Here is a 27115-nt window from a genome sequence, read left to right as displayed (position 1 = left end):
ATTCCTAATGTTTGCTTCCATCTTCCCTATCCGCCATGCAAAGTTCATCTTCCTATCACCATCATCATCTCCTGAAACAGCTCTTTCAGGCAGCTCCTCTTGTACACAATCTGCCCAGACGAATAACCCACGCCATGTTTTTCCACTTGTTTGCAAACAACCAAAAAAATCAACAAAAAAAATCAACCAACTACAAATCAATTACCTTTACTCACATTATAGTTGGGGCAACTAAAGAAGGGCTTGTTAGGATGCGTTTCCGTCCCTGACCACCTTAACACCGGGCGACAACCACAGCCGCACCAGTCCGGAACCCGCCCCTGCCTGCTTCGCGTTGTGCTTCTTCTCCAGTTCTCCGTCGACGATGACCGATTGGAGCTTCCTGCACCATGGCTCCCAGTTTCTCTCATGGGGGACAGCTATTGGTGTACACAACAGATGCAGAAGGAGACGTTGATGGAGAGAACCAGATTGAGGGGAGGCCAACGAAGTTTTAGGGTTTAAAAATGAAGACATGGACTACATTGAGGAATTTTACAATACAATCCACGTCATCTGTACACTCTGACGTCCAACGTGGCAGTGGCTGTGACACATAAGTAAGGCCGTCGCTGAGTCACGCCGAAAATTCACCGAAGGACCATTATGTTCCCCGGATCACAATCTGGAGGACATAAATAGTGCAATTGGAATCTCAGGGGCTAAATCGGTGCACGGGTTGAATCTGGAGAACCATTATAAAAATTTAGTCTGCATTCATTGTTAGTTTCTAGTTGTAATTGATCTCCTATATTTTTTAGTTTTAAAAATAATAGGCATTTAGGTTTTTTCTCTACTTTTTTAAATTCTAAATGGGCTAGTCAAAAAGTAATAATGTAACATATGTTTTTGGGTATAATGTAACCTAGTCAAAAAGTAATAATATAGCATACTTTATTGTCTAGCTTTCTGGGTTTTTGAAATCTATATCCTAACGGGCTCAGCCCATATATCTTTGGGAAATGTTTAGGGATAAAAATTATGTTTAGCTTTGGCATAGTATTATGATTATTCTAATGGGCCACTGGCCCCTTTGTAAAACCAAAAAACAAAATATATTATTCTAAATTTCTAATGCAAGTTAAATTTAGCCATTTATAATAACCGAAAAAATTTAGCCATTTATAACTAATTTAAGTTGATCTAGTAGTTAGCTCATTAATCTGTTTAAATAATGTCGAGAATTTACTCTTAAATAGAGTTTTGATCTGCGACAAATTAATTTACCATGGCTAAACAAAAAAAAAAATTAGTCAATCTTGGTAAATTAGAAATCCAAATGATTGAACACTAAAAAAAATGCATAATTCATTTTATTTCTTTCATTTATGACAGTACAAATTTATTGTATATATATTTATATATTTATTTTAATTTTGTTAGGTAATCAACTGTAAATATGGCCAACTAATAAAAAAAAGCTCATTAGAGAAGAAACAAAAAAAAATTAGACATTTTTTTTAATTTTCTCGATCTTTAGATGGAATATAAATTTAAATTACATCCAAATCAACTAAAAAAAAATATTCAAAATCTATAAAAAACATCTACAACCAAATAAAAATAAACATTTAAAATAATTGTAAAACAAATATCTAAAATTTAACAAAAAATATCCGAAATATAACAAAAAAAAAACATTTAAACCCTAACAAAAAAAGAGATATTCAAAATCATTTTTAAAAATTCAAAACCTAACAAAATGACACATCCAAAAATATTGGAAAAAGAACCTCCAAAAAACTAAGAAAAAAAATGCAAAACTATTAAAAAAACATCTAAAATCTAAAAAAAAATCCTAAACATAATTAAAAGAAACATCTAAAATATATAAAAAAATACATCCAAAATTTAGGAAAAAAACATTCAAAACTAGTTAAAAAGAATGATCCAAAACCTAGAAAAAGAAGCACGGGTGATGGGCAGCACGGCGATAACAATGCACAGCGGAATGGTGCTCGGGTGATGGCCGGCACGGCAGATGCCATGTGCAATGTACTTAACTACTTATATGCGACGCTATAACAGTAGCGACACTGCACAACGGACTGGGGAGCAGAGCGCTGTGCACGGGGAATAGGCGGCACAACGCGCGACGGCCGGCATGGCGCTACACGTGGATTTGGTGATGAAGAAGAAGACGAATGTGCGTAGTGAAAATAATAGGGCTTATTTTTTAAAATTTAAATTTTTTTTGCAATTTAAAAAGTTGGCTCAAATTAGCTTAGTTATCTATACTTTTTCTATTTAAATATACTCTTAAATCAATATATCTAGAATAATACTATATTATCAACAAATATTATCATTTTTTATCAGCACTTAACCAGCAACAATTTGTACTTATATTTTTTAAAATTTATACACATAAATTAGTAAAATTTATTTATTAAAAGCAATTTAATATTTATATTGTCAAATATGATAATAAAAATACTAAAAATTGCGCAACATGGTTTCTCATATATCTAAATACATTTGCATGCACTAATTTAACCCAAGCCAAACTTTTTCATAGTAACTATAAAAAAGGAAGCGAAAACAAAAACCACACCAACATGGATGCCAACCTCAGATGTCACTCTTCAATGGAATTGTTGCATTAAAGAATTCCAATCCCCTTTCTGCACCAAATCCAAATGAATACTTCTTCTGTTTGTTAGGAAAGAAAAGTCCAAAATGTTTTTCTAGCTCTGGATTCTTCTGGTTCTCATCAAACATGGCAAATAAATAAGTTTCCGTAGGCTTCCAAGACCTTCTTGGAGTACCCCTATTAACATGACGAATCAAATTATCCAAATAAATCTGGGCACTATCATAAGTTGCACCAAAATCTCCACTTGAGGGCCACCCGCTCTCAGACACAACAACCTCAACAAAACCAATTCCAGTGTTATCAATGGCAGCATGCACTGCATCTAACATAGCATCAAAAAGATTCTGGTACCCATATTGACCATCTTGTACCACAACATTTGGTGATGTGAAAATAGCATAGGATAGTGATATGTCACGTGGGTTATCTTTATAGCTAAAGTAAGGATAAACGTTGGTTAGTAATGGTGCACCTACAAACAAAAATGTGTGAAAAAAAAATAGAAATAAGTTCAAAGTAATTCAAAGTTTTTTTTTTCATTAATTATCACTGAAATAATTAAATTAAATAATATTAGATGTAATAAAAGTATAATTAGATATTATATATATAAAATTATGGATATTAAGTTAAATAAAATAAGGGTAAAATATATTTTTTTAAAATTTGTTAAAAATTTTAAAAATATTTTTAAATTTTGTTTTGTTTTAATATTATCTTAAAAGATTTTTTATTTACATCAAATATATTTTTTGCTAGTTAAATATTTAAAAAATTTAGAATTAATTGAGCAAGAATATTTGATAACTAGGAGTCAGTAACAAAGTTTTGTGTTTGACTTGCTAATGTTAAAAATTGTTTTTTAAAATATTAATTATTAGGAATACATTCGATACAAATCAACAATTTTTGACATAAAATTAAAATAAATTAATAATTTAAAAATATTTTTAAAATTTTTAATAAATTTCAAAAACAAAAAATATATTTTACCCATAAAATAATTTTAAATAATTGTCATGCTAACATTACCGACCTGCATATACCAAATACCCAATAATTGGGTCTAGGTATGACCTGACGTCACCCCTAAATGAGCCTTGTGAAGGAGGAAAAGAGTTTCCTAAGAGGGACATGTCAATGGCAGTTGAAACCTTGATTTGATCATGGAGGCCTTGTGCTCTAATAGCTTGGTATACATTCTGAATTGCTGGGAGAACATACTGAGCCATCCATGAAGTGGAGTCTCCAACAGGTCTCACTTCATTACCAACTGCAATGTACTTGATTTTGACACTTGGCCAAAAGCTTAGCACATTTCTTTGCACCCATTGGCGTGCGCTTTCAGAGTTTGTGGCAAGGCCTTGAAGATCAGAGTTTGGAACTCCAAGAATGAGTTCAATCCCGGAGTTTCTAAGTGCTTGTAGAGCAGCTTGATTGGGATCATAGAGTCTCATTCGTTTGATGTTGTTTGATCTGTAAACATCTATCACTTCGTTCGCTGCTGGTAGATTGTTCCCCAGCATACCATAGCAAACACCAATTTGAGCATCTATATAGATCAAATAAATGACCTTGTTAATTTTAAACGAAAAATACTACCTTATCAGTAAATATTATTATTTTTTATTAATATTTAGTCAAAAATAATTTATATTTATATTTATTAAAATTTGAAGATATAAATTATTATAATTTATATTTATATTTTTTAAAATTTATATATATAAATTAATAAAATTTATTTATTAAAAATAATTTAATATTTATATTAGTCAAATAATGACTAAAATACTAAAAATTGATAACTCTAAAAATTTCACATATTAAATTAAAACTATGACTAAATTGAAATATTCTAAAAATTTTAAAATTATTTAGTTAGTTTGAATGATTTTTTTTAAGGTAGTTACTCCAATGAAGATTTAATGATTATCATCATGTAAAAATACATCATTTTGACCATTGGATGATAGATTGTAGGGCTTGATTTTATTTGAAATAAAAGTGTTACCTTTATTTAAAGTGTTGCTAAATAAATAAGTTACACTTTTTAAACAAAGATCATCATGAGAAGATGTTTTTGGCATCTTCATGGGAGTAGTTGCCTTTTTCTAATATTTTAACTATATTTTTAAACACTGAAATTATGTAACATGACGTGTTCCGGCCTGTGTTAGTGACACTGACACATCAATCAAGGATTGTCATATTATCAGCATTTTTGTTAAGCTATTCATTGATTTCATTCAAGAGATAATCATAAATCTTTTATGATGTGGATAATTTAATTTAGTTAGTTTTGAAAATAATTTAGTAGTTTTCAATGCGTCAATCAACTATTTTGGAGCCAACAGATTTTAACCATTTTGATCCGTAATTAGTTAGTTTAAGACTAAATTATTTTTAATAAATAAATTTTATTAATTTATATGTATAAATTTTAATAAATATAAGTATAAGATGTATTAATTTATGTGTATAAATGTAGTAAAAATATAAATATAAATATATATTTTATGTGTGTAAATTTATATAAATATAAGTGTAAATTATTACTAATTAGATATTAATTTAAAATTATAATATTTATTAATTATATAATATTATTGTTGATGATATTATATTACGAAAAAAATAAGAGAATCACTTAGATAACTTTTTTAATAACTAAAATTCAATCTATATAATCGATTAAACTGTGTTAATTTTATCAAAATTAGATCAGACAAATTAGTTTGACCGAAAAGTCGATAAACTAAATCTTGAATTGATCTAAATTAATATTTTTTTTATAGAAAATAACTACAATATTTTTATTATAAAAAATGACTAAAATATTTTTATTATATATATTAATTTTAAAAATTTTAAATCTTAAATCCTAAATCCTAATTCTATAATGGTATACAAAGAAAAAAAGGGTTAGGATTTAGAATTTTTCAATAAATATATAATAATAATAATAATAATAATAATAATAATAATAAAGTATTTTGAATCATTTTTTATAATAAGGATATTATGTAGTTATTTTTATAAAAAATATTAATTTAAATTGATTTAAAATTTACTTTACCGAAATTTGTTTGGTCTAATTTGACAAAAATAATATGGTGTAATCAATTATATTTTTAATTACTAAAAAATATTTAAAAAAATGTTTTAGTTTTTTTTTTATGTAAGTGGCTTCCAAAAAATAATATATTAAAATTAGAGCGTGACATGTGTAAAATAATGGAATGCATATTATTATTCATATTTTAATTTCATTTTTATTTATAATATATTATTATGTAGAAATTCAATGAGAAGAGACTATGTATAAAATGATATGATTAAAATAAGAGAAGTAATAAAATTTTAATTTTTTTATATGTTAAGTTATAAAATACATATATATAAAATTAAACTAACTGAATGTTGGAAGCGAAGAGCCTAATAATACCAAGAGAGACTTTAAATTTAAACTAATGGATTCAGGATGAAAACTACAATCGAGTTAAATTAAATACCTTATCTTGACCGAAAACATTCAAGCAATATATATTTGTAAATTTCCAATTGAAAACAAAATAAAAACAAATAAAATTTATTATTTTTTATTTAATATTTTTAGTCATTAATCTAAATTTTTGAATCTAATAACATATTTTTAATTAAATTTTTTTAACATTATTAATTAACTATTTGACAAAAAACAATAAATTTTGCTCCTCATCTACTATTCTTTTTTACAATCACTTATTCTATTTTTAACCGAGACCAAATTTTAATCACTCGCGCTTATGAAATTTCAACGAAAAAACAAATGTGTATGCTTAGATATTCCACAATATTACACAAGCAGTTCACAAGATGATAATTAACTTCAACTAAATTAAAAGACTTAAAAAAAACAAAAGGAGCTAATCTTCTATGATATATAAGTGATCTAACTAAGCTAGAGCAAATTAGAGAAAATAAAAATTTTAATTAGTTAAGTAAATTAAATACATAAAATATAAGAGTACAATAAAATTTAAATTATAAAATTATTTGATCTAGTAAAAATTTTTCAAAAATTAATTAATTTATTTAAAATTATAATATTAAAACATTTTAAGAATTAAATTAAAAAAATTTTAACTACTATAAACAAGCCATTAATTCTTTTGTATACGACTAAGGTTGTTGGTTACCAATAACAATAAGAAAAAGTCTAGGAACCAACAATTTTATTAAATTCTGGCTCTAGTATGTATTAGATGAAATTTCACACCATTAAAAATATTATTAATAATTATTTGATGGCTACAAATGACAAAAGTTATTGGCTATAGCACTCCTGTACAAATAAAACCAATCAATGATTCTATAACATTAACGAGAGACGAACCTGCCATGCGAAGGTCAATTGTGAGTAGAAGCAGTAGAAGAACAGTAGCAGCGCATGAGAACGAAGACATTGCCATTATTATACAAATTCAACGACTAAAACAATGATACAAGGATTATAATTATTTGCTGTATTTTTGGCCTCTGAATTGATCTCTTATATATACACAAATGTATACACAACGACGCAGCTCATCACGCAACAATCAACATGCATAAAACTATTACAATATATTTCAATTTTAATATAAACCGTGATTAAATTAAATATATAATATAAAATAATACATGCTGCAGTAGTCTAATCGTTTACCAATCGAATAAAAATTTATGGCTATAGGTTTATTTATTCCACGTATATATCTCTTATCTCTTAGTTCATCACCTACCAAGATCTCATCAATCTCCTTCATCATACTTAACTTAAAAGATTAGAGAGAGAGTGATATTTTATCTTACCTTTGTTGATATTTATTACATTAAAATTAGTTATTAATATAAAATTAGTTATTAAAATATAAAACATATTATAAAAATAAATTAAAAATATATTTATATATAAATATATAATGACTGATTTTAGTGTATAAATAACGTTTTTGTTTTATTATGCATATATATAGTCATCTTCATGAATTACTAATGATATTTGCTACCATAATTACTAATAATATTTTTATAATTTATGATGAAATATGATATTTAATCAATGAAAATATTTCATGGGGAATATTGTTTTTGAATTTGACAAAAACCAAAATATCAGTATCTTATTAACCAAATCATAATAGTTTATCATGAAACAATAATATTAATTACTTTCTATTTCATGTGAGAATCCACTCTTACGAATTTGATTTTCTAATATCTTTTTGGGCAAGTCATCTACAAATTGTAAACATTTACTGAACTTAATTAAATAGGACATAAAATGTCAAGGTACATTATTTTCCTTTTGAATATATATACCAAAATATATGAATAAATAATTAATTAACAATAAAGAGAATAATTAAACAAACCTTGATCTTCAGAAAAGAGAAGTTAAAAGGCACAGAACTCTCTTTAAAAAATACTTAATTAAAAATAACCAATTAAAAGGTCTACAAATAACTACTATGATGAAGCAATTATCACCAGGTATTTTTTTTTTCCTTTAGTTTTTGTCTCGGAGTACATACACGATTATTAGCATGAAAAAAAGAATATTAATTATTGAAGGAGTTTCAACTCGTTAAATATTAATCTTATGGGTTTATGTATCATGTATAGATTATAATTCTGGGTGATATATATGATCTTATTGGATAACACACTGATAAAGAAGTTCCACCTAATGAAATACTGGATATATATTGGACCAATAAAATAATGTATGAATTAATCGGATAAATTTTTTCAACATAAACTAAGTAAAAATCTTAATTTCCACTTAACTTCTTTATTAGTAAGGGCCAATAATTATTATTATCAACTAGACTTTGGTTTCTCTCTGAAAATAGGTCTCTAGCCTATCTCTTTTGAATCTTTCCCTGGACATACAACATGCCCAACTTGTATATATGCATGTAGTTGTGGGACATGCATTATAATTGGCATGTATTCAATCAATTTAAGTTGGTTGTATAATTAATTTATTTGTTTGTATTTTAATAAGTATAAAAAATTTAAAATTTTTTTTGCAGGTAATAATTTATTACAAAATTTCAAATAAAATTTTGATTGGTAATAAATTAGTCATTAATTTGAAAATACTTTAAAAAAATGACATTTATTCTTTCTATCTAAATATATTCTTTCTATATATTAAATTCAGCGACTAGAATTAGTCATCAATATAAAATATATGTTAAAATATAAATATATTAAAAATAAATAAATATATTAATAATTAATTTTGATGGTTATTTTTAGTATATGAATAACACTTTTTTATATATTATTATAAAAAAATAGTCACAATCAATAATTTAATAAATTTAAAAATTAAATTAAATTAAAGAATAAAGTATATTTTTTGTCCCTAAAGTTTGATAAAAGTTTTAAAAATATCCCTAAGTTTTATCTTGTTTCAATTTTGTCCCAAAAGTTTTCGATTTGCAACAAGCTATATTTGATGCAAATCGAAAACTTTTGGGACAAAATTGAAATAAAATAAAACTTAGGGATATTTTTGAAATTTTTGCCAAACTTAAGGGACAAAAACTATACTTTACCCCAAATTAAATAATTATGAGAATGACGAAGACTATATAGTTAATATCACATACTAGAACACTTACTATTTATAGTAAAAGAGAAAATAAAAAAAATAAACAATTAAATGAATTTATTATTATAGAAAGAAAATAATTGAGTTAAGTCTTAAAATGATTTTGAAGTTATATTCATTTAAAATACTCTCTAAAATTAATAGTTATCCTAATTTATCTTTAAAGTTATACTGTGAAACTTATAATAGTCCCTAACAGGATATTTAGAAACTCTTGAAATTCAATTTCCATTTAATTCCTGTATTTGAAACAAAAATATTTAAATTAATTTAAATAAAATTCAATTCAATTTTATTGTTTTCTCTCAAAATTAATTAGGCCCGTTTTGGAATTTTATTTTATTAGAATTTTACTTAAAACTTAAAATATTTTTATAATCTAATTACTTCTTCTTAATTTTTTTCATTCACTTTCTCTTAATGTCTCCCACATTTCAACACACACTCTTTTTTCTCTCACCATTTTCATTCTTTTCTCTTTTCTTTTCTTCAACTTACTTAATATAATATATGCATTTTTAAAAAAAAAAAAACCTACTATGTAGATCTAAAAATTTATCCACACGTATAAATTTTTATGTGTTTAATTTAGATTAATGACACCAAATTTTTGTAATACGTCTAAACATTTCAAGTAAAGTTGTGTCAATCATGGCATCAGCTAAAAGTGGCATAATTTTATTCTATTTTAATAATATATATGAATTAGTTGCTATAATTTACTGTTAACACTACAAGGGAGGCAGAAATTGGCGGCGATTTTTTGCTTGATTAGCGGCGATTTTAAACCGCTGCAAAATCAAATACTGGTGGTTTACTGGACCGCCATGGATATGGGCGCCGGGATTGGGTTTGGTGGCGGTTTCCAGTAACCGCTGGTATAACCGTTGCTAAATCAAAATTTTGCGGCACACCATAGAAAACCACCGCCGAATGAACATGTCACGATTTGCTTCATAATTACTGGCGGTTTACAAACCGCCGCAATTAAGTTCGATATGTCCAATTTTTCGCACGTTTAGTGGCGGTTTTAAACCGCCGCTAAATGGTTCTATAGGTTCATTCAAATTTACTGGCGGTTTCCGCCACCAGATGTAACACTTTGTATAATCTTTGAAGCCAAACAGAGGCGGTTTAAAACCGCCGCTAATTTGAGAGAAATTTAAAAAAAAAAAAGAAAATTTGGGTTTTTAAAAAAACACGTATAATTGGTTTAAAATTTTATTCAATTATTTTTTAAATTTTTTTATATTTTTTATTATTTTAAGAGTGAATATTTTCAACCTTAGAATCTAAACTTGTAGTAAAAACAAGATTGAAATATAAGCAAAACCAAATAATATATCCATCAAAATACGAACAAAAATAAATCTCTTTCAAAGAGTTGCTCAGTCTAATTTAATAAAATATTTGCTTCAATGCAAAATATCTCCAATCCTAATATTCTATTTTTCACTCAATCATTCCACGAAATTCATCCCTGCAGCGATGTCTGGTGGCAGCTCCTCACCCTGCCATTGAAACAACTAAATCAGAGAACTCTCCATCGCCTTCATCTTTTTCTTCTCTGCTGCTGCCTCATCCTCCATCGCCTTCCTCTTCAACTTCTCGCCTTCCAGCTCTGCCTGCAGTTCAAGCAGCTTCCTCTTAGTCTCCTTTAGTTGGACTCCGTTGCCAGGCGCATGTGAATTTGGACCGAAGAGTTGACTAGGAGTCGGTTCAAAACCCACACCACGTACTCTACCTGGTTTCTCTTTTCCGAAAACCTGAGCAATGGAATCATTTTGAGACAACACCCTAGATGACTCATCCTGTTGCTCAATCTCCTCAATTCTTTTCTACAGACACAAATTAGCAAATGCAATAAATATGTTGATGGGTCCATCTCATGTCAAGAACACACCAAAAGATAACAACATAGGATGCCAACCACTATAAAAAGAAGTAAGGGATAAATAAAACTCAATTATTCAAATTCTACCCCAGCTGTTTCCAAATTATATCGAAGTTCAAAATGTCTAAAAACATAACAGGTAAATTTGCAATGATAATTAAAGTAAGCTGAATTAGAAATTGTAAAGGTCTCTTAGTCCATTATGACATAGGGAGTAAACCATTCACCAAAGAGGTAAAAAAACAAAATAACATAGAAAAGTAGACTATTACCCTATTAAAAATCTTAACTTTATCGATCAATTATAAGTAGTAGTAGACTCTTCTCCCTTGTTGTTCCGACTATATCAACAAATTTTATGCCATTACCGTATTTAACACAATCAAGGCAACCTTAAGTCACAGAAATAGTCCAAAGAATGAATAAGAAAAATAAAGTACCTCTTCATCCATCCGCCATGCAAAGCTTTTCGAACCGCCAGTATGAGTATATAGTTGCTTTGATTGATTCTTTGCATTTTTCCTGCACTTCTCCTATTGGTCCAGTAAAGACAAAGGGCGATTAAAAACTGATTTAAAAAGACTCAATGCAACATAAAAACTATTGTTGTATACCAATAATCTACTAGATTACCTTCGTCTCAACTTTGGCGCGATAGTCAAGGAACCATCTCCAATGCTCTCGATCGATTCCTGGCAGACGGTTCTCAATATTTTGTTCAGTCGTGAACGTTGGCTCGAAATAAGCATTATACAACCTCAGCCTTGTTTTCTTCCAAGACTTCCCCATAATTTTCAAAATATTTTTCTTGATAGTTCATTCGCTATCTTCATCAAAGTGGAAAATTTGCTATACAGATAATAACAATTTGTCAAAAATTGTAAAAATAAACAGATTTATTTCAAAGGGGATATAAACTTTTACCTTGACATATTTGTTATAAACTTTGTCCTTAGTGGTAATCTTACGCCAACTTTCCTCACAGATAGGAAAATTTCCAAAGTCAGATCCTAGCAGACCAAGCACACTACTCAACAGTCCAACTTCGTTTCCAATTGCTTGCTTTGCATTGTTGAACCTGAGCACGATCTTTCTACCGTTAGGTCGTTCCATAGCCTCCCTCACGCTTAGTGCATGTTTGGGCGCCATTATTTTGCTAAAAAAATATCTTTTTTCAATGAAAAAAGATCTTTTTTTATTTTTTAACGTATTTGGCAAATTTCTAGTAGTAAAAGTAAAAGCACTAGTAAAATCAAAAAAAGATCTTTTTTGAGAAGCTGTAATTTACATCTTTTTTTAAAAGATCTTTTTTCCTTAAAAAAAAGATGTTTTTCATGTAATAAATGAACAAAAAAGTACTTTTATATTGTTATACCCAAACATAATTGATAGATAAAAAGACCTTTTTACATGAGATATCCAAACATAAAATTACTTTTACTTCTCTATAAGATCTTTTAAAAAAAGATAACTCAAAAAAAGATCTTTTTTTAAAAGCTTACCCAAACAAGCTCTTAGTCTTGCCGGTTTAATTGTGCCATCGGAATCTATAAGCCAAACATAATACCTTATGTGTATCCGTAGTGGACAACATGCGAGAATAAGAATACATAATAAGAATCTAAATCATGTTGAACATATAAAAACTATTAAATAAATTACTGATTATCCTGACTTCCCAAAACTCTGTAGTCTTGCGTCCTTTGCGATTCTGAGCTCTAGAATCAACAAAGGAGTCATCAACTTATTGATCAACGAATCTACATTATTGGCATTATCTGCGGAGTTTACATGGCTTGGCTCCGAGTTCTGAATGTTATTTGTGCTTGTTTGTGGAGCAGGCCTTGGTACACTGCGCGGCGGAAGGAACGGGCGTGAAGTTGGAGGGACACTATCACCACTGTCCGGAAAAATTCCAGAATCATCGTACTGGGAAGCCGAGACCAGAGGTGGAGCCGTTTGTGGTTGCTGACATCCTGGTCCTAATTTCGGTTTTTTCGTGAAACGACGCCATCTTAGAAGATAAAAGGGCGCCTTTTTCAACGAAAAAAACAAATTAGAATCAAGAAGAGTCAAAGCACATTCATGCTTTTTTGGTAAATTTGTTACAACCAAAATTGAATTATAATTCATTGACTAATTCATATAGAAAAAACAAGTTTAAATATAGATATAAGATTATACACATGTGAAACTATAATTTCTGCCCAGGAATCTAAAATACTTCCAACCATTTCAACATGAAAAAGCACCACATACATTCAAGAGTGTATCAAATGCAAAGGACAACTCTAATTGTCTGTCTAGCATTATTGCCTTATCTTGCTTAACCATCGAATAATTAATTGTTTTTTTTTAAAAAGTGCACTTCACTTCACATACAAATTTTCTATTTTTTTGTTGGTTCTACTAGGTACTCTGTTTTCTATTATAATGAAAAAATGGCTTAGCAATAAAAAACATTCTTTATATAACACCTACTAATCAGAGTACTAAGGAGTACCCTTTATTTGCTAAATTTCTCAATTTTACTCTTTTGATATGTGGTGTTAATAATATATATATATAAAGAATACAAAAGATCTAGCTGACCTTGAGTTTTATTTTTCACCTTTATTAGCAGGCACACATGATGATTATGTAGAAACCAAGTTATGACTTTTATGGTTACTTATGCAGTTTCTTACGTCTCAAATTAATCCTAACTATACTATTATACACTCAAAAAATAATATACACAAAAAAATTAATAATTAAATCAATAATCATATGTTATTTTTTTTAATTAAATAATTAACTACTAAAATAATCAAATCTACCATAATAAAATAACTAAATCTATAATAAATAAATAATTAAACTTGTTTTAAAAATTATATATACACTCCTTGCTTTAAAAAAAAAAACCTTGAAATTTTAAACAATTAATTAATTCATCTGATTTTGAGCTTTTCTAAGCTTTTCACGTACCAATGAATAATATAATAATTTAAAAAAACAGGTGTCGGAACCTTAGCTTTGACCTATGTTTGAACTACTTTGATTTTAACTCTCTATAAAATCATGTTCTCCTTGTTAAGTTTTCTCTCTTTATTTGATATAATTGTTCAACAAAAAAGAAAATATACAAAATCATATAAGAAGAAACACTCATCAAATGAAGCTCATAATTAGCATGATTTCAAGCCTTTCATAAGTTCTTGAATTAAACCCATGTTTAATACCAAGTCAAGTTTACTTCTAAAAGAGTAGCGCATTTTAAACTACCAAATCTACTCCTGTATCCCCCTCTGATACACCAACCCCTAACTCCCATTCCTCCTTTCCCAACTTTACAAGGGGCCCACAGACAAGCCATTGCAACTTGTTCGAATGACTGGTGCTTCCAAATGGGACCTAGAATTGAACCGTTAGAAGAAAGAAAGCATCAAAGGGTAGTGGGATTATGTGATATTAAGGATTACCTCATGCCTGAACCAGTTGGGGAATTCTCTGTGCACCACACTATCTATGTGAGACTGAGATCTCATTTTACATCGCAGTTTTCTCTTTGTGATGGCTCTGTACTCACTATGCATACAGAAAAATGTGTTCATATTCAATACTATGAATACCATATTGGCTCACTGGATAATTTTAGAACTCAGTCTTGATACTTACTCCAAAAATTTCTCTACAGCAATGCAATTGACCAGTACATGACGATGTGCTTGAAGGATTTCAGTGGTAGTCAAAGTAAAAAATAAAGCAGCTTCGACCGCCTTTCCAACTTCTGGGAACATCCTGGAAATCTCGATCGACAGGGCATCGCTTGGTCAATCGTCAACCCGCGTCGGTCAATTGATCCTAGTCTCGAAATTATCTAGATATCTTGAGCAGAATGTGAGAATTTCTTCTGACAAGTAGCCCTCTGCAATAGATCCCTCTAGTTGTGCCCTATTACGCACGTACTGCTTGAGACGACATAGATACCTTCGAGAACATAACACATAAAATTATAGATGACAGCTATCCTCATAAAACAGGTCGAGAAACGTTAAGTAGATTTTTACCTCTCAATTAGGTATATCCATCGGTAATGCACTGGACCACCGAGGCGTGCTTCCTCGACCAAATGCACCGTTAGATGAACCATGACTGTGAAAAAGGAAGGTGAAAATATCATCTCCATGTGGCATAGAGTATGGACCACACGATCCTGAAGGAGAGGGAGTTGATGAGGATCTATGGATTTGCTGCATATTAGTCGAAAAAAGGTTGATAACTGAGCCAAGACGGCGGAAACTTGTGTGGGCAATACGTGTCTTGACGCAATTGGCAAGAGATGTTCCATTAGAATGTGTCAATCATGACTCTTCAAGCCCGATAACTTGAGGTGTTTTAAATCAACACAACGGGAGATGTTGCTAAAGTACTCGTCTAGAAAGACCACATTCTTGATAGTCCTAAGAAAGACATCCTTCTGTGGATTTGACAGGGTAAAGACTGCAAAGGGATACTTTCCACCTTCAAGTAGCCACATATCATGCCTGATTCCCATCAACTGGAGATCTTTTCGAGCTTTTAGGTGGTCTTTGGATTTACCACTCTCGTTCAACATGGTGAAGACAATGTTGTCGCACACATTCTTCTTTATGTGCATCACGTCAAGGTTGTGGCATAATTCGTTGGTCTCCTAGTATGGGAGATCAAAGAATATACTCCTCTTTTTCCAGGGAGACTCGTCTTGAACCACGGTCTGATGTCCGTGCCTTCTTTTACCGCCCACCGCCTGCACCTTGCCGTGTGAGACTGGCACACCCTCCAACTGTCTCAAGATATCCCTGCCAGTCAATTTGACAGATGGGGATCTATCCTCTACCTTTCCATCAAATCTACTCCAGTCTTGTCTATATCTGTGATCGTGATTCAAGAAGCGACGATGACCCATGAAACACCATTTCTGACTGACGGTGAGTCGCCTAGTCTCACCGTCCATATTGCACGTGGGGCAAGCTCTCCCTCCGTACATATTCCAGCTAGATAAATTGCCCAATCCAGGAAAATTGTTGATGGTCCACATCAACGCAGCACACATCTTGAATGTTTTCTTCTCACTGGCGTCGTACGTATCAACACCGGCCCACAACTGCTTCAACTCATCGATCAGGGGCTGTAGGTAGACATCTATGTCATTGCCAGGCATTTTAGGACTGGGAATAATCATGGAGATAATAAAGTTGGTTTGTTTCATGCAAATCCATGGGGGTAAGTTGTACAGAATAAGAATCACTGGCCTTATTGAGTACTTTGAACTGAGGTTTCCATAAGGATTGAAGCCATCACTGGCCAGGGCTAAGCGAACACTGCGCAGATTGGCAGAAAGTCAGTATCTCTCCTGTCAAATGCTTTCCAGGCCTCGCCGTCCCTTGGATGCCTCAAAGAACCGTCAGAATTGGTTCCGCTCTTGTGCCACAATATGTCCACGGCTGTCTTGCTAGACATGAATAATCGCTGCAACCGTGGAATCAGAGGAAATTAGCGGAGACTCTTCGCCACCTGAGGTTTCCCATTCTTCTTGACAACTACGTTGATCCTTACTAAAGAATTCTTCCAGATCTTTTGCTTCCACCTAGATGCTCCACACCGTTTGCACCTAGACAGGTCTTGGTCGGAGCCCTGGTATAGCATGCAGTCATTTGGACATGCATCTATCTTCTTGTACTGAATACCAAACTTCTGTATGATCATCTTGGTATCGTGCAAGGTCTTCGGAATCTTTGCATGCTGAAAGGCGTCCCCTAATAGCTCTAGAATCAAACCGAAAGTCTTGTCGCTCACTCCGCACATGCACTTTATATGGTACAGTCTCACCAAGAAAGACAGCTTCGAGAATCCTAAGCAACCAGGATATAGTTCCTGCTCGTCATCCTCAAGCAAGTCATGTAAGCACGAGCCTCGTGGCTAGGTTCGTTGGACAAGTACGACAACCCCTCCACACCGTTTCCAACATGTTCATCCATCGAGTCTTCATCATCGCCCTGCATTCCCGGGAAGTTGAATGCCTCGTGGACCATGTCACGCATTTGATCACCTGAGTTATGAGTGGGTTCAAATTCTTCTCTGCCGCTAGAGCTCTCATCTACGATCCTCTCACCGTGATGTAACAAAAAAGTATAGTTAGGGGGAAAGGGTTTCATCAGAAGATGATCATACGCATCCTCTCTAGTTTGGAAAAACCGGAACCCACACAAAGGACATGGGCAATGTATCATCCCATCGGATGATGCATTGGCAAATGCGAAGTCAAGGAATTTATTCAGACCATCCTATATTCTGCACTACCTCGTGGTTTTTTAATCCAGCTCTTATCAATATCTGCTTTAATGAAATAGCACCCACAAATGAATAAACAGTAAATAAGGACATGGATATAAAAAAAAGTTGAGCCAAAATGGGCTGTGTCAGAAGAACCAATCACGGTTTATCACAAGTATGAAATGGGAGACTAATATATGAGTTAAACTAGACACTTTAAAACAAGCAAAACCATGTAGGGAGCGACAGAATAACTTAAATCGCAAACAAAAATATTTTATTCTTGCATCCAGGATAACAAATAGCACACGAAAGGTATTGGGGAGGAGGCTTACTCATTGCAAAATTCTGTACTTTCTAAAAAAATACTGGTAGAAAGAATTGCTGGTTCCAAGTCCAAAAAAATAAAAAGATAAAGAAAAGCTTCCTTAAAAAATGAGAAAGAAAGCATGAATAAATGTTAGAATTAAAAAATAGTTATAACAAGAAATATAACTAAACAATCAAAATAGCATAGAATAGAATAGAATCTTCAAAATATCTTAAAAAACAAAAAAGAAAACAGGATCAAAAGTTAGATTAAGAAAACAATTAAATCAGAATACGTAACTAAACAATTATAACATATAGGGAATAGAATCTTGAAATTGTAGATATTTTGTTTTAGATATGCTTCTAAAAAAGTCGTATTATAGTTTTCATATCCTGTCATCTACTGTGTAAGTGCAAATAATTGGTCCAGTGAAAAAGAGTATAAAAAATAGGATTAAAAAAGGTAGGCCTATGAGTGCAATATTTTCTTTACCTGGAAAAAAAAAAGAGACGAACAAGAAAATTTAAACTTTAAAATCTGTATTCTGAGAAATAATAGAAAAAATGGCTACCTTCGAATTCATATATAATGAATCAGTGTAGCATCCTATAGTGTAAATGATTGTGTTAAGAAACTTTGTCATTTATGCTTCTGCTTATTAGTTGTTACCTTGCAAGCATTTTGATCTAGTTAAATGGAAAACCACTTGGTGCTTGCTAGTTCAAGCATTCAGAGTGATCTACATGTATAATACACAATTTAGAAGGAAAAGTTTGCATTAATTGTAAGTTATAACTAGATATGGTGTTATTATTAGCTTAACATGTACTCTTGCGATAGGTCAAAATTAAAGCAATTAAATGAGGTAAAATGTGTTTATATTCTTGAACAATTTCTTATTACTGCAGCAAGCAGGGTAATCCCCAGGTGCGATTTAAGTTGACTTTTATTTCCACGACTATACCATATTAAAACTAAAATAATCTTAAAAGAATAGAGAAGATTGAAAGGGAAAAGTCATAGCATTAGTAACAGGGAAGTATTAGGGTGCGTTCTTTTCCTATCCTCCTTAAACACATTGGCAATGTATTTTTCACATGCTACACTGAAACATTCACCAAATTGGTTTATAGGTACCACAATTGTGCTTAGTTTGACTATCAATTCCCAGGCATCATGATCACAATGTATTTAAGGTAGGTTTAAGTTAATGATATTTACAATTAATTAGAGAGAACAAATGAAAATTTCTGATTATACTCAACCAGATATTGACTGAGTTTCTTTACCTAAATCTTTATTCACAATCCATGAAACTTGCTACAAAGAATTTGACATGTCAAAAACCGATGCGTATATGGCAACAGGACTCACGAGACCTTGTTGCCATCACGGAATTATGACAGGGGAAACCCCAGTATATATGTCACACAAAGATCACAAGATCACAAGACTATGATTAGAGCAAAGAATCAGATGAATATTAAATGCCATAAATTTAAAAAGAAGACAGATATATGGATCAAACTATTAAACTAATAGCAAAAATCATAAATTAGTTCCTCAATTTTAATATAATAAATTTGTATTTTCAAAAAAAACGTAGAATGCATATAGCAGTAGATTGCCTGACTGACCTGCAAGTCAAATTTAATGTCGAGAGGCAGTGCACCTTTGCTTAAAATATACCTCTAGAAGTGTATAAGAAATCGATCAAGTTTTCTCTTTGAAGAGTCACGATCAAAGTAATGTCTACAGGTTTCAAGAAGAGTAATGATCAACCTTATATGAAAACAATCTTCAGGTGGATCCACTGCAGCTTGTTGATAATCAAATTATCATGGGATCCAGAATGTCAGGAGAAGGTTCTCGTATAAAAAGTATGTAAGTCAATGGATGTATGAAAACAACTCAGACATATATGTATCCCAAATCATATATAACACAACCATGAGATCCTTTTTTATGAACTCAACCACTTGCGGCAATCTTTTTTGCAGTTCTGGTGAGGGGTTTAGACGTAATGTCATAGACAGATGTATGATTACTCTAATTAAAATTATACTTTAACAGAAAAATTTACAATCTATTAGTTAATCTAACTTAATTAGCTATTGATGAGCAGATAATTTATATGCTTTTTGTCATTGTTTTTATGTAGTTTTTAATATGTTTTAGTCACTTTTTATTATATTTTTATTAGTTTTTAAATAAAAATCACATTTCTGGACTTTACTATGAGTTTGTGTGTTTTTCTATGATTTCAGGTATTTTCTGGCTGAAATTGAGGGACCTGAGCAAAAATCTGATTCAGAGGTTGAAAAAGGACTGCAGATGCTGTTGGATTCTGACCTCCCTGAACTCGAAGTAGATTTTCTGGAGCTACAGAAGCTCAATTGGCGTGCTCTCAATTGCGTTGGAAAGTAGACATCCTGAGCTTTCCATCAATATATAATAGTCTATACTTTTCCTGAGATTTGATGGCCCAAACCGGCGTTCTAAGTCAGCATAAAAATTCTGGCGTCAAAACGCCAGAACTGGCATAAAAGCTGGAGTTAAACGCCTAAACTGGCACAAAAGCTGGCATTTAACTCCAAGAAAAGTCTCTACATGTGAAAACTTCAATGATCAGCCCAAGCACACACCAAGTGGGCCCGGAAGTGGATTTCTGCATCATTTACTTATTTCTGTAAACCCTAGGCTACTAGTTCTCTATAAATAGGACCTTTTGCTATTGTACTTTTCGTCTTGGTTATTCTGGTTCCTCCTCTGGGGCCGAAGCCAATGAACACTATTTTCACTTATGTATTTTCAACAGTGGAGTTTCTACACACTATAGATTAAGGTGTGGAGCTCTACTGTTCCTCATGAATCAATGCAAAGTACTATTGTTTTTCTATTCAATTCACGCTTATTCTTGTTCTAAGATATTCATTCGTACTTCAACCTGATGGATGTGATGATCCGTGACACTCATCATCATCCTCCCTTATGAACGCGTGCCTGACAACCACCTCCGTTCTACCTTCGATTGAATGCATATCTCTTGGGTTTCTAATCTAAGATTGGAACCTTCGTGGTATAGGCTAGAATTATTGGCGGCCATTCCTGAGATTCGGAAAGTCTAAACCTTGTCTGTGGTATTCCGAGTAGGATCTAAGAAGGGATGACTGTGACGAGCTTCAAACTCGCGAGTGTTGGGCATAGTGACAGACGCAAAAGGATCAATGGATCCTATTCCAACATGATCGAGAACCGACAGATGATTAGCCGTGTGGTGACAGCGCATTTGGACCATTTTCATTGAGAGGACGGGAGGTAGCCATTGACAACGGTGAAACCCAACATACAGCTTGCCATGGAAAGGAGTATGAATGATTGGATGAAGACAATAGGAAAGCAGAAGTTCAGGAGGAACAAAGCATCTTCATACGCTTATCTGAAATTCTCACCAATGAATTACATAAGTATCTCTATCTTTATGTTATATTCTATTCATCTTTTAATTATCAATTCTCCATAACCATTTGAATCTGCCTGACTGAGATTTACAAGATGACCATAGCTTGCTTCAAGTCAACAATCTCCATGGGATCGACCCTTACTCACGTAAGGTTTATTACTTGGACGACCCAGTGCACTTGCTGGTTAGTTGTGCGGAGTTGTGACAAAGAGTTGAGATTACAATTGTGCGTACCAAGTTGTTGGCGCCATTGATGATCATAATTTTGTGCACCAAGTTTATGGCGCCGTTGCCGGGGATTGTTCGAGTTTGGACAACTGACGGTTCATCTTGTTGCTTAGATTAGGTAACTTTATTTTATTTTTATTCTTCAGAATTTTTAAGAATGAATTCTAGAATTTCAGATGATGTTTTTATCATCACAAAAGCTGATTGATTCTCATCAATTTGGCTGTTGTATGTAAGGTTCTGCTGAAGCTTGGCTAGCCATGTCTAATCTTTTTAGACTGAAGTTTTAGACTAACACTGCATGATTCCTGAAATTCTTATTAAAAATTTTGAAATCCTTATTTTTCTTTTTCTGAATAATTTTCGAAAAAAAATTACAAAAAAATTTATAAAATCATAAAAACCAAAAATAATTTATGTTTCTTGTTTGAGTCTAGTGTCAATTTTTAAGTTTGGTGTCAATTGCATGTCTTTATTCTTCTTGCATTTTTTGAATATATGCATTATGTTCTTCATTAATCTTCAAGTTGTTCTTGATGATTTCCTTGCTCTGATTTTTAAATTCTCTTGTTTTGTGTGTTTTGTTGTTTCTCATATGCATTCTCAATTTGTTAGTGTCTCTAATATAAAAATTTCTAAGTTTGGTGTCTTGCATGCATTGTTTATTTGATCTTAAGTTCTTCATGATTTAGTTTCATTTTGTTATTATTCTCTAAAAATTCAAAATTTTTTTTTTTCAAAACTATGTCTTTTCAAGTCAATAATACAGAGAATTGAAGATTCAGAACATTCAGCAGAGGAATTACACAGAAAAAGTTGGGCGTTTAAAACGCCCAGTGAAGAAGGAAAACTGGCGTTTAAATGCCAGCCAGGGTACCTGGTTGGGCGTTAAACGCCCAAAAGGGTAGAATTTTGGGCGTTAAACGCCAAAATGGATACCATTCTGGGCGTTTAACGCCAGGATGGCACAAGAGAAAAGATTTTGTTTTCAATTCAAATCTTTTTCAAATTTTCATAATTTTTCAAAATCAAATCTTTTTCAAATCATATCTTTTCAATCATATCTTTTCAAAATTAAATCCTTTCCATTTTTTCTCTTACTATTTTCGAAAATAGTGATTTGATTCAAAAATTTCTTTCTTGTTAAGAAAGGTTCAATATTTAAATTTTAGAATCATATCTTTTAAAATTCTTGTTAGCCAAATCATTAATTTCAAAATCAAATTTTTTTAAATTGTTTTTCAATCATATCCTTTCAATCATATCTTTTTAAAATCATATCTTCTCAATCGTATCTTCTCAATCACATCTTTTTCAAAAACATTTTCAATCATATCCTTTTTTTATTTCTGATTTCAAAATCTTTTTCAAAAACACTTAACTACTTTCTCAATTTTAATTTTCGAAAATCATCAATCAATTTTTTTAAAATTTCTTTTAATTATTTCAAAATCTTTTTAAATTTAATTTCAAAAATTCTTCCCCTCTTCTCACATCCTTTTATTTAAGGACTAACACTCCTCCACTATCAGCAATTCGGACTCTCTCTCTATAAGTTTGAATTCTCATCTCTACCTTCTCCTTCTATTCTTCTTCTGACACCTCAAGGAATCTCTATACTGTGACATAGAGGATTCCATACCTTCTTGTTCTCTTCTCTTTCATATGAGCAGGAACAAAGACAAAGGCATTCTTGTTGAAACTGATCCTGAACCTGAAAGGACCTTGAAGAGAAAGCTAAGAGAAGCTAAAGCACAACTCTCTGTAGAGGACCTAACAGAACTTTTCAAACAAGAAGAAGCCATGGCAGCCGAAAATAACAACAATGCCAACAATGCAAGGAAGGTGCTTGGTGACTTTACTGCACCTACTCCCGACTTCTATGGGAGAAGCATCTCAATTCCTGCCATTGGAGCAAACAACTTTGAGCTTAAACCTCAATTAGTTTCTCTAATGCAACAGAATTGCAATTTTCATGGACTTCCATTGGAAGATCCTCATCAGTTCTTAGCTGAATTCTTGCGAATCTGTGATACTGTTAAGACCAATGGGGTTGACCATGAGGTCTACAGACTTATTCTCTTCCCTTTTGCTGTAAGAGACAGAGCTAGGACATGGTTGGACTCACAACCTAAAGAAAGCCTGGACTCTTGGGAAAAGCTAGTCAATGCCTTCTTGGCAAAGTTCTTTCCACCTCAGAAGCTGAGTAAGCTTAGAGTGGAAGTCCAAACTTTCAGACAGAAGGAAGGTGAATCACTCTATAAAGCTTAGGAAAGATACAAGCAATTGATCAGAAGGTGTCCTTCTGACATGCTTTCTGAATGGAGCATCATAGGTATCTTCTATGATGGTCTGTCTGAACTATCCAAGATGTCATTGGACAGCTCTGCTGGAGGATCTCTTCATCTGAAGAAGACGCCTGCAGAAGCTCAGGAACTCATTGAGATGGTTGCAAATAACCAATTCATGTACACTTCTGAAAGAAATCCTGTGAATAAGAATTAGGTTTAGCAATAGCAAGCCTTTTCCATCATCTTCTCAGCAACAGACAGAGAATTCTAAGCAGAGCCACTCTGACTTAGCAACTGTAGTCTCTGATCTATCTAAGGCCACTCAAAGTTTCATGACTGAAACAAGGTCCTTTATTAGAAATTTGGAGGCACAAGTGGGTCAGCCGAGTAAGAAAATTACTGAACTCCCTCCTAGCACTCTCCCAAGCAATACAGAAGAGAACCCAAAAAGAGAGTGCAAGGCCATCAATATAACCCACACGGCCGAACCTGGAGAGGAGGAAGAGGCAGTGATTTTCATTGAGGAAGACCTCAATGGACGTCCACTGGCCTCCAAGGAGTTCCCTAATGAGGAACCATGGGAATCTGAGGCTCATACAGAGACCATAGAGATTCCATTGAATTTACTTCTACCATTCATGAGCTCTGATGAGTATTCTTCCTCTGAAGAAGATGAAGATGTTACTGAAGAGCAAGTTGCTAAGTACCTTAGAGCAATCATAAAACTAAATGCCAAGTTATTTGGTAATGAGACTTGGGAGGATGAACCCCCCTTGCTCACCAAAGAACTGGATGACTTGACTAGGCAGAGATTACCTCAGAAGAGACAGGATCCTGGAAAGTTCTCAATACCTTGTACCATAGGCACCATGACCTTTGAGAAGGCTCTGTGTGACCTGGGGTCAAGTATAAACCTCATGCCACTCTCTGTGATGGAGAAGCTAGGGATCCGTGAGGTACAAGCTGCAAGAATCTCACTAGAGATGGCTGACAATTCAAGGAAACAGGCTTATGGACTTGTAGAGGATGTCTTGCTAAGGGTTGAAGGCCACTACATCCCTGCTGATTTCATAATCCTAGACACTGGGAAGTGTATGGATGAATCCATCATCCTTGGCAGGCCCTTTCTAGCCACAGCAAAAGCTGTGATTGATATTGACAGAAGAGAATTGGTCCTTCAAGTGAATGAGGACTCCCTTGTGTTTAAAGCTCAAGGATTTCCCTCTGTAACTATGGAGAGGAAGCATGAAAAGCTTCTCTCAATGCAGAGTCAAATAGAGCCCCCACATTCAAACTCTAAGTTTGATGTTGGGAGGCCATCATCATGCTCTAAGTATCTGTGAGGCTCCATGAGAGCCCACTGTCAAGCTATTGACATTAAAGAAGCTCTTGTTGGGAGGCAACCCAATTTTATTATATCTATTTATTTTCTATTGTTATTTTATGTTTTCTGTAGGTTGATGATCATGTGAAGTCACAAAAACAACTGAAAAAGCAAAAACAAAATGAAAAACAGTATTAAAAATAGCACACCCTGAAGGAGAAGCTTACTGGCGTTTAAACGCTAGTAAGGGTAGCAGAATGGGCGTTAAACACCCAGTCTAGCACCATTCTGGGCGTTTAATGCCAGAAAGGGGGCACAGAACTGGCGTTTAATGCCAGAAAGGGGCATAGAGCTGGTGTTTAACGCCAGAAATGGGTAACAACCTGGCGTTTAACGCCAGGATTGGCAATCAAGGGGGCGTTTACACGCCAACATAGTGCAGGGATGAGAAATCCTTGACACCTCAAGATCTGTGGATCCCCCACAGGATCCCCACCTACCTCATCTCTCTCTCTCTTCTTCACACCTTTCCATAACACCCTTCCCAAAATACCCTTCACCAATCACCTCAATACCTCTTTCCCAAAAACCCCTCACCTATCAAATCCTACCCTCTTCTCCATAATCTCTTCACCAATCCACATCCATCCATCTTAAAACCCTACCTACCTCACCATTCAAATTCAAACCACTTTCCCTCCCAAACCCACCCATACATGGCCGAACCCTACCCCTCTCTCCACTCCTATATAAACCCCTCATTCCTCCTTCATTTTCACACATCACAAACACTTCTTTCCCCCCTTGGCCGAATCACTCCCACTTCTCCATCTCCTCCATTTTCTTCTTCTTCTACTCCCTTCATTTTTCATTTGCTCGAGGACGAGCAAACCTTCTAAGTTTGGTATGGTAAAAGCGTTGTTTTTTGTTTTTCCATAACCATTTATGGCACCAAAGGCCGGAGAAACCTCTAGAAAGAGGAAAGGAAAGGCAAAAGCTTCCACTTCTGAGTCATGGGAGATGGAGAGATTCATCTTAAGGGTGCGTCAAGACCACTTCTATGAAGTTGTGGCCAAGAAGAAGGTGATCCCTGAGGTCCCCTTCAAGCTCAAAAAGGGTGAATATCCGGAGATCCGACATGAGATTCGAAGAAGAGGTTGGGAAATTCTCACCAACCCCATTCAACAAGTCGGAATCCTAATGGTTCAAGAGTTCTATGCCAATACATGGATCACCAAGAACCATGATCAAAGTGTGAACCTGGACCCAAAGAACTAGCTTACAATGGTCCGGGGGAATTGCTTAGATTTCAGTCCAGAAAATGTAAGGTTGGCATTCAACTTGCCCATGATGCAAGGAGATGCACGCCCCTACACTAGAAGGGTCAACTTTGATCAAAAGTTGGACCAAGTCCTCATAGACATTTGTGAAGAGGGCGCTCAATGGAAGAGAGATTCAAGAGGGAAGCCAGTTCAACTAAGAAGGCATGACCTCAAGCCCGTGGCTAGAGGATGGTTGGAATTCATCCAACGCTCAACCATTCCCACTAGCAACCGGTCTAAAGTTACTATAGACCGGGCTATCATGATCCATAGCATCATGATTGGAGAGGAAGTAGAAGCTCATGAGGTTATATCCCTAGAACTCTACAAGGTGGCGGAAAAATCCTCTACTTTGGCAAGGTTAGCCTTCCCTCATCTTATTTGTCACCTCTGCAATTCAGCTGGAATTGACATAGAGGAAGACATCCTCATTGATGAGGACAAGCCCATCACTAAGAAAAGGATGGAGCAAACAAGAGAGCCTACTTATGGACAAGAGCATGAGGAAGTTCCTCATCATGAAATCTCTGAGATGCCTCAAGGGATATACTTTCCTCCACAAAACTACTAGGAGTAAATCAACACCTCCCTAGGAGAATTGGGTTCCAACATGGGACAACTAAGGGTGGAGCACCAAGAGCATTCCATCCTCCTCCATGAAATTAGAGAAGACCAAAGATCCATGAGAGAGGAGCAACA

The 27115-nt window shown here is 33.2% G+C and overlaps 2 protein-coding genes and 1 long non-coding RNA gene across 3 annotated transcripts; all 3 read right to left on the bottom strand.

Moving 5' to 3' along the window:
• Window positions 1–2411: 2411 nt before the first annotated feature.
• LOC112741663 (glucan endo-1,3-beta-glucosidase, basic isoform) lies at window positions 2412–7330 on the bottom strand. Its single transcript, XM_025790718.3, has 3 exons — window positions 7014–7330; window positions 3672–4187; window positions 2412–3107 (listed from the first exon to the last, which is right to left on the bottom strand). The coding sequence occupies exons 1-3, from the start codon at window positions 7087–7089 to the stop codon at window positions 2611–2613; spliced, it is 1089 nt and encodes a 362-aa protein (XP_025646503.1). The 5' UTR covers window positions 7090–7330; the 3' UTR covers window positions 2412–2610.
• Window positions 7331–10719: 3389 nt separating this feature from the next.
• Window positions 10720–12255, bottom strand: LOC112742296 (uncharacterized). Its single transcript, XM_025791532.2, has 4 exons — window positions 12103–12255; window positions 11812–12027; window positions 11619–11711; window positions 10720–11122 (listed from the first exon to the last, which is right to left on the bottom strand). The coding sequence occupies exons 2-4, from the start codon at window positions 11965–11967 to the stop codon at window positions 10811–10813; spliced, it is 561 nt and encodes a 186-aa protein (XP_025647317.1). The 5' UTR covers window positions 11968–12027; window positions 12103–12255; the 3' UTR covers window positions 10720–10810.
• Window positions 12256–12771: 516 nt separating this feature from the next.
• Window positions 12772–19793, bottom strand: LOC140178822 (uncharacterized). The gene is made up of 2 exons (XR_011871754.1): window positions 19426–19793; window positions 12772–13212 (listed from the first exon to the last, which is right to left on the bottom strand). It is a non-coding gene; the product is annotated as an uncharacterized lncRNA (long non-coding RNA).
• Between the last annotated feature and the right edge of the window lie 7322 nt (window positions 19794–27115).

This window comes from Arachis hypogaea, chromosome 14, assembly GCF_003086295.3.
Source record: "Arachis hypogaea cultivar Tifrunner chromosome 14, arahy.Tifrunner.gnm2.J5K5, whole genome shotgun sequence".
NCBI classification, from domain to species: domain Eukaryota; kingdom Viridiplantae; phylum Streptophyta; class Magnoliopsida; order Fabales; family Fabaceae; genus Arachis; species Arachis hypogaea.
The sequence above is the reverse complement of the archived record's forward strand: the minus strand, read 5'-3'. Positions and strand labels throughout refer to the sequence as shown.